This window comes from Nannobrachium achirus (genome assembly GCF_963921795.1).
Source record: "Nannobrachium achirus genome assembly, chromosome: 1".
Lineage (NCBI taxonomy): Eukaryota > Metazoa > Chordata > Actinopteri > Myctophiformes > Myctophidae > Nannobrachium > Nannobrachium achirus.
The window spans coordinates 29,952,299-29,961,165 of NC_137810.1; the positions used below are offsets into that span (position 1 = coordinate 29,952,299).

The window sequence follows — 8,867 nt, forward strand, 5'->3', positions numbered from 1 at the left end:
TTAAAGGGGAGAACCATGCATTTTCAACATTGAATTATGTCATTAATATACAGTACCTTTGAGTTGTTAAGTGGAAATAAGACAAAAAGTCCCCCCCCCCCTTCTGTGTTGCCTAAAACTGGAGGATTGATTTTGGGGTTTGGCTTGCAAAGTACACCGTGATGATGTCATCACATAGTTCAATGTTGAAAATGGGTGGTTCTGCCCTTTAAAGTACTGCTCAACAGCGAATACTGTAGACTTCTAGTGCCGAGGATATTTTAGAATGCAGAGCAGAGGTAACCTGACTTTCGCCAGATGGTTTGCAGCATTGCGTATGCCTGCATAACGCTCTGCTTCTACCATCTGGACTCGGTCCAGCACAACCGATGTAAGGGGCGGGCCATTTTTTAAAATTCTAAAGCAGGTGATTGGATATGGCCGTGCCAACTCCAACGACTCATATTGGCCTGTCTGCATGACGTTGCACCCAGAGTCCGCCTCCTGGGTTTCCACGTGGTCTGCAATCAGACTCTATTGGCTCAGAGCCGCTCAGAGCCCGCCCATAGCTGCCGCTGATTGGTCCGGCCAGGGACATTCCGAACCCCTCCTCCGCAAGTGAACCCAGATGGTAAAGCAATGCATAAGCAATGCTGCCACCATCTGGCGAAAGTCAGGTAAGAGCAGAGGTATGTAATAACTAAAAAATACGTAAATATATATTTCCGATACGTTCCCAGTGTTGTAACAAAAACACATTTATGGACATCCCTTGTTGTAAAAAATATACAAGTGAAAGTGAAAGCCCACGACTGGCCAGTCGTGGGCTGCAGTAATTGGCAGGCAATGAGATAAGGGACACAGGTGCAACAAGCCAGTTGATTAATGGCATGGACACGTACGTACGTTTTTTACTGTTTTTTTTTTTCATATTTTATTGGCAACAACAACAACTATGCTGTATTCATTGAACTATTAATAGACAGGAACATTACCCAACAGCAGTTATGGTCTGAACAGTTTGTTATTGAAGCCCGTTGAAAACAATTTCATGTGCCCAGCTGAGTGGCATACATAATATGCTCCATGGTATCTTCTACTGCAGGGGTCTTCAACGTTTTCAGGCCAAGGACCCCTTAGTTGAAAGAGAGATGAAGCAGGGACCCCCACAACCTTTTCATAGATTCCATATAGTTTCATCGTTTTACTGCACAATCAGTGTATTTTGGATTCATGTCAATTTGTGTTCTCAGATATTTAACCACTTGAGCCGTCATTACCTAATAAACTTGACGTTTCACTCTGTACTTGGTCTGCTCTTTTTCCCCTCTACACCAAACTTCTTTGCCAAAAATAGCCGATCTACAAGCTCCCAACGCCTTACAGCGCGAGGCGTTGTGAGCTTGTAGATCTGCTATTTTTGGCTAAAGTTCTCAGAATATGGACATTAGGGTTCAAGTGGTTAATATAAAAAAGGAGAAAAAAAGTTTCTATCACACAAAGATGTGAAGGACCCCCTGCAGTAACTCTGAGGACCCCCTATGGGTCCCGGACCCCCTGTTGAAGACCCCTGTTCAACTGGTTAGAATTTTAAAAAGTCGGCCCGGACTACTGGCCAAGCGGTACGGGCACCTAGGCTCCAATGTTGCCTGTTCGGGTCCAATTCCTGATGATATTTGCTGCATGCCTCTCCCCATCTCGCTCTTCCCGTTTCCTGACTGTCTCTACTCTCTACTGTAAAACTATAAATAAAAGGCCAAAAAGACCCCCAAAATAATACAAAAATTGTTAAAAAGTGCTCACCGGTTATGTTGTCCACCCTTGAAGTAGGCGTTGATGTATTCTGTTATGGCCGTTGCCACAGGCCAGGCCTCCTGGGTACTGAGGGAGATGGGGCTCGGACCTCGCGACAGGTGCACTGTGGGTAGTGTAGCATATTGCAGTAACATGTAAGTCAACAGCTAATAAAGCACAAAAGTCCTGAGGTTTGAGAGTGACAACCGACATTAAGCATACACTCAGAATTTAGCCTGGAATCAAGGGAAAAATATATCTAGCTAGGTATTAGTGAATGTAATATTTAATAATAAAGTTAATAACTGACATTTTATTTAAGTTTAGATGACTTACTATGTCTCTGCGGGAGTTCCTGGTGCTGGTAGGGTACCGGTGAGGCAGGGCTGGGGGCAGGGTTCTGGGCCCCCCACTCATTGTCCCTGGTGGTCTGAGGCCCCCAGTCACTGGGGCTGGAGGACGAGGAGGAGGTGAGGGGGGGACTGGGCTCCGGCAGAGGCGAGGAGCACAGTGACCTGGACTGGAACACACAACAGCAAGGTTATTACAGTTGAGCATTTTTCATTCATTTTCATAATTATTCCTTTTAAGCTTTTTGTTTTCAATTTAGTTTCTAAAGGGTTTTTATTTTTTGTAGTTGTTTTTTTAAGGCATAGTTTGAGTAAGTCTGTGTGTTTTTTTAACAATGTTATTTATTTTTTAATATGGATTGGTCAGGGGCAAGATTCAACAAGGTCAGAAAAACTGTTCCTACTGTAGATACAGACACCCAATAAGTAGTCCAGTTCTCTCACAGCCAATCTGTATGCATACATGCACGCCTCTCTTTCCTAGATGGATAACTAGAGGGCTGGGGTCAGTTCATTATAATTAAAAATAAAAGTGAATTTAAGTGGCAATTTATTAAAAATAAAGGTGAACTGAAGTGGCAATTTGTTTGGCAATTCAGACTGTTCATTGTTGAGCGTTTCATAATAGGCTGTAGATAACCACGTCCTCATGGTACCAATATTATATGTATATATTAGGATCTGGATGAATTTGGATAGATAGATGGTTATTAGTTAAACCTTTATTAACCCAGAGACATTCAGTTGTCAATTGTCATAGCAGCACCGCAGTAAGAACTAGACCGCACCCTGTCGAGGTGCCAACTTGCTTCTTGTGCACTAGTGGCCATGTATGGCCAACTTATGCATCAGCAGAGTGCGCAAGTCTGTATGTGAGTGGGCAAGTTGGCACTCTGCCAAGGTGTGCCCTGTAATTTATATCAGGTCGCACTTGTTCGTGGTGTGTTTTTTCAAGGGTTTTCCCATTGGATGACGACAACACAGACTCCGGACACACAGATATACTGAACACAGTACTTCCGCACTCTGCTGGCGCAGGTAATGAAACAAAGATACAGGTAATAGAAAACAAGTGCAGAGAAGTAGTAGCACTAGTAACAAAAAGATAGAATAATATAAAAGACAGTATAAAGATGACTTAACATCTGACCTGGCCTGGTCAGGTGGCACAGTGCATCAGCCACCAATGGGTGGAAATGGAGGCGATGGTAACATTTGCATTCAGTCACCAACAATATAAATAGACTTTAAGACCTAGGGGCTGATCTGGCCGCCTGCACTAGGCCTAGCCGGACACAAATAAATATAAATGTACAATCTGTCGTGGTAAAAGGGCATATGCTTACTCGCTCACAGCCGCTGAGTCGGCCTGAGGTCCTCCTGGCCCGGGTGGGTCTTGGGGGGGGCGCCACAAGCACCTCAGCACTGTCCTGTCTGAAGCCGTGCTTGGAACCTGCATAGTAAGCATAATTAGAGGGATCCAGCAACAGGAAGACAAAGACAGGAAAAATCTGAATGAAACGGTAAAAAAACAAGATCAAGAGGCAGACATGTTGTAAAAGTCAAAGGGTTGTGTTCAGAGCCTTGTTGGGTCTACATGGCCAGAGGAGACGGCACCACAGGTAGGAATGTAGGATATTTCACTTGTATTGATTCAGCGGAACACACACAAACAGTACAGTACTGCTACTGTGGGCAGGGCAGTTCAGACTTGTTTGATTCTTGCATAAGCAAATCACTTATATTATTATGAAGGTAGTCTGGCTTTAGAGAATGTATGCTATATCATTACATATGGTCATATTACACATATGACCTCAATCAACTCCAGGGTGACTGCATGATTCAGCAAGTTCAACTTAAGACCATTTTATTATTGGTTAGACTTATGAATGCCTCAACTAAATTAATTGCATTTTCTTTTCACCAATTAATTAGTGTTTCACTAAGTGGGCACAGCACTAATGAAATAGCCTTGCTATGTAATATATTACTATATGTTTTTAAAGAACCTAAGGACGTCTGAGTGATGATACTCAATCAGAGATAAGTACCCTTGTGTGTGCCCATATTGCAGGGTGGCTGAGCGTTCAAATCCAGGCAGTCTTGATCTTTGTCTGTGGAAAAACAAAGGTCCTCCTGTGGGCCAGAATGCCTTGTGAGGGGTGGGGCATTCCTGCGTGGCTCACTGTTTGATGGGCGATGTTTTCTCCTCTCTCCTCCCTCCTCCTTTGCGGTAGAGCCGCTGAGGGCCTGAGCCCCCGAACCAGGACCCCCCTCACTGAAGGGGTTGTGCACAGAGTTCCAATGGCACGGCTCCTTCTTGGGCTGGGCTGGGGGTAAAGAGCCGCAGCTGGCACTTGAAGCCAGTCTGTTGCTGGTACCATTGCTGCCGTTGCTGTGAGGGGGCGGGATCCCGGACACAGACGCTAGAGTTGACTGATGTGTGGGGCTGCCAATCATAGTTATAGCAAACGGGTCGTCGGGAGACACCGGCGGTGGGGCACTCCGGTCACGTTTTCTGTCTCGCTCTTTGCGATTGGAGGTAGACGACGATGAGGCGGGGGCAGGGAGAGTCTTTGTATCGGAGAGCGTAATGGAGAACGGGTCCCTGCGCACCTCTAGCGCCCTGCCTTCCCGGGTGGGGCGTGGCGGTGGGGGTGCCCAGGCGTCAGATGGCGGTACGGTCTCCGGGGCAACCGTCCTCTCAAAAGCAGCCAAGAAGGGGTCCTCTGGAGGGATGTGTTTACAGTTCCACACGGTCGCCTCAATCTCACGTTGGGGCAGGGACTGAGAGAAGGCAGGGAACCTCAGGGATGAGGGGTCCACAGAGCGAATCGGTGCCACCGACCAGACGCCCGAGGTGTCGTCCTGGGGCTGGGAGCTGCGTCCCGGAGAGGGGTCCCGGAAAGCGGAGAGAAATGGGTCTGAGGTTCGTCCACGACTTTGAGTCTGTTCTTTAGTCTGTGAGGTGGGAGGCCACGCTGCCCAACCTGTGGGTTCAGGAGAGGGCCCCAGGGTCTGATGGGACGGCGAGTCCAGACCAGAATCCTCCACATTTTCAGGAGAGGAGGAATCAGATGAGAAGGCAGCATCTGGAAAACGCAATGCCAACAGGGAACACACCAACAAGATTGCGTTACAATTAATTTAACTCCAAGGGAAGATTACAGTTATATGAAACCCACCAAATTAAATCTATGAATCTATGAACATAATGAAATCTATTATGGCCATTATGTTCCCCACTAAACTACCTTCCAACTAATTTTATCTTATCTTTTGGATCATTCTTCCCAATATGAAATGGTTATGAAAGCAGAATGGAGGAGGGAATTAACATACATTCGGATGCACCAAAAGTACTCCGCTCTCTGAGTTGTTCTCGTCCACCAAAGCTTTTGGACTTGAAAGCTGACTCCAACGGAGGTCCAAACAAACTGTCTGAGCCAGATACTGTAGAGTTCAACCTAAGATAGAAACAGAATAAATGTCAGGGAGGAGAGAGTGAATGTGAGGGATTGTGTGGAGTGATCAAAGGATGGAGGAAGAAATAAGATGGCATTAAATAAGACAAAGGAACAAACTCAAATTCACCGGGGGCAGATGGCATGGGTGTGGCGGGAAGGTAGCATAAGAGTGGAAGGAACAAAAAGACAGGAATGACCTACAGTAGCAAAGCATCCGAGCCACAGAAAGAACTACCAGGACGGTCGCCCTGACCTTTAGAGGTTCGAGAGGAAGAGTTGAGGCAACGTAGGACACCATTTGATATGCAATTTGAAAGACAACATAACAGGTGCAATCAAAAGACCTCCCACTGCAACATCTCTCTACAACAACTAGGGATGGGACGATATGAAAATTTCATATTACGATTATTGTGAAAAGAAATCACGATTTACGATATTTATCACGATAATCAAAATCCATTATCCTGGGGCGGAACATAACGTGACGTGTTGTGAGCTTGTAGATCGGCTATTTTTTGGCAAAGACATTTGATAGAGTGAATTTTTTGAGCGGTGGTCACACCGTCTCCATAGCGTGGCCGTGTGTGTAGGTATGTTTGTATGTGGGTTGGTGGGTGGGTCTGTATGTATGGGTCTGTATGTACTATGGTGTAGTACCTTTTTTGACCACACATGTTAAGGGAGGGGCGCCGTTTTCAGGCCAGGCTAGGCCAGGCACACACACACACGCACACGCACACACACACACACACTAGAGCTGGGATACCCGACCGAAATCCGACGGGACCCGACAAGCCCGACGGGCTCGGGCTCGGGTCGGACGCATTTTCACAATTAATTGTCGGACGTCGATTCGGGTCGGACATAATTTTGATTCATAGAAAATAAAGTGTAAAACGATACAACTATCGTCTCTGTGTGTGCTATTTCCTTGTCTTTCTGGTGCACTGCACGTGGCTACGCTCAGTGCGTTGTCTTGACAACCATGCACACATGTTCATGGGGAAAAGGAAGTGGGAGACGGAGTGTCATATGTGACAGAGAACAAACAAACAAACAAACAGATACACGAGAAGAAAAAGCGAATGAGTGAGAGATAATGTTGCCGCCAGCCGAGATAAAAGTTAACTTGTCTACGGTAAAGTTTAAAGCAATTGAAAACGAAAGAGGGAAATCAGCGCCGCGGTATGGACGCATTTCAACGTAGTTGTCAACGCAGACATAATTAAAAAGTCCGATGTTGAATGTAGCCTTAGCCTAAAACCCATAAACCATAATGGTTGGATTAATAATAGTTTTTGATTAAGAAAGACGGCCAACTGGCCGTGGACTGGCCGTTTGTGGACGCTGGATATTAAAAGCAGGTGTCAGATTCGTCTATGCTGGTAAGACTGAATACATTTTGATATTGATTGAACATGTGGAAAAGGTTTGTGTGTGAATACTTTATTAACAGTTTGTAAAAGAGGATTTTAAGTGTGTGACTGCAGCGAGTCACTGACTGCAGTCAGACAAGAGTCACCAGACGCACAGTGCACGTTATAGCCTATTATTTAATAATCTAACGTAGCCTATTTGTGTAATTATTTAAAACACTTTCACAAGCCACAATGTGGCTTAATATTATTAAGGGTAACAAACAGGCACGCTGCATGCACTCACTACACATTATAACACGTTTGCTAGTGAGTGTAAATCAGTGGCTTCCTCAAAGAAAAAGAAACGAGGCGAAAAAGCGTTGAAAACATAAGGTTCGGGCCTCGGCTCGGGTCGGACGCTTTTTCATGATTAATGCTCGGACGTCGACTCGGGTCGGACAGAAAACTGTCGGACACAGGTTCGGGTCGGACAGAAAAAATGGGCCCGATCCCAGCTCTAACACACACACACAAGGGGGAAGGGGGGAGGGGTTGGTGGGTAAGAGGGTGCTGTTGAGACTAGGTGGGTAAACCACCGCTCAGTTCACACGGGTGTGATTTTTTATCAAGGACGTATATTATAGTACCTTTTACCAATTATTGAGGGTTTAGGTGGTACCCGATATGCAGCTCAGCAAAATAAAACGTGAATTGAACCCAGTGCATGACGGAGGACGGATATCACGATAAATGAAATCTCCACGATACAATTATCGTCAGTGTTTTTTATCACGATATACGATAATAACGCTTATCGTCCCATCCCTAACAACAACACGTTGATTAAAGACACATTGATATGGAATGGATGGGGGTTAAAAGGGTCTGATGGTGGTGTTACAGAGACAGCAGAGCAAACAGGCGGTGAGAGAGCTACCTGCTATGATCGGGACTGGAGGTAGACCTCCGTAGACCATCCTGTTCTCCATCTGCAAGGAAAGGAAGGAAGCACACACACACACACACACACACACACAGTGAGTGATTTGGTGTGTGTGGTATTTAATTGGAGCTTGTACCATAATCAGATCTAATCAGCAGTGGTGCGATTAGTCAGAGCTAAGAGGGGGGCAGGAGGAAGGAGGGGGGGGACATGGGGAGAATGCCCATCAACTATTACCTTCACAGTGATAAATGCCAGCCATTAGCCTGGCCTCAGCTTAGCACCACACCTCCACAGACACTTATATAACTGCTTTAATCACGCCCACTCTCATCCTTAATCACGACTCCCCTGGATCCAATTCATGAGAGAGAGAGAGAATCTCTGCTCTGCTGTAAATAACTGCGGCTGGCAGCAATCCCGCCCCCACCTCACCTACAGGAAGTGAGCTAATCTCTGGGTGATGAAGCGTGGTTGTGGGAGCAGCAGCAAGGGGCTGGGTGGGAGTGAGAGGGCATCCATTCTGCCAAGGTCAGCCATCTAACTTACACAGGAGGAAGACGCGGGGGCTAAGCTAGCCAGAGGCAGAGAGAGACAGCAGCAGCCTCCTAACTGAACTGATGATGCATGCACAAGTGTCTGGGTGTGAAGGGACATGCACACAATACAATCTGGAGGGTTCATTTAACAAACCTAGTGTGAAAATGGACCCCAATACAATTAACACTCCAGATTGTACCATTACGGGTCAATTTTGAATACTCCAGATTGTACAGTGTAGCGGTACAGGAGCATGAGAAAACATCAACGGTACTCCCGATGTTAATTTAGTTCCTGCTAACCGTCTTCTCTTCCCCCGGTACTCATTATCATAATGCCAAAATGTCACGCTAGTTTTTGTTTGTTACACTACACTTATCTTTACTAATTAATGAAGCTGATCGATTTTGAATTAAATGGAAGCTGCCTC

At 45.8% G+C, this 8,867-nt stretch overlaps 1 protein-coding gene across 1 annotated transcript in view; it reads right to left on the reverse strand.

Moving 5' to 3' along the window:
- Positions 1-8,867, reverse strand: part of fcho1 (FCH and mu domain containing endocytic adaptor 1) — a 63,910-nt gene that overhangs the window by 8,752 nt on the left and 46,291 nt on the right. The window contains exons 14-20 of the mRNA XM_080728067.1: positions 8,333-8,420; positions 7,892-7,943; positions 5,469-5,593; positions 4,178-5,218; positions 3,470-3,576; positions 2,147-2,293; positions 1,783-1,892 (exon numbers count right to left, since the gene is read on the reverse strand). Of these exons, the coding sequence (XP_080584193.1) occupies positions 1,783-1,892; positions 2,147-2,293; positions 3,470-3,576; positions 4,178-5,218; positions 5,469-5,593; positions 7,892-7,943; positions 8,333-8,420 (1,670 nt within the window). The remainder of the gene's footprint in view (positions 1-1,782; positions 1,893-2,146; positions 2,294-3,469; positions 3,577-4,177; positions 5,219-5,468; positions 5,594-7,891; positions 7,944-8,332; positions 8,421-8,867) is intronic.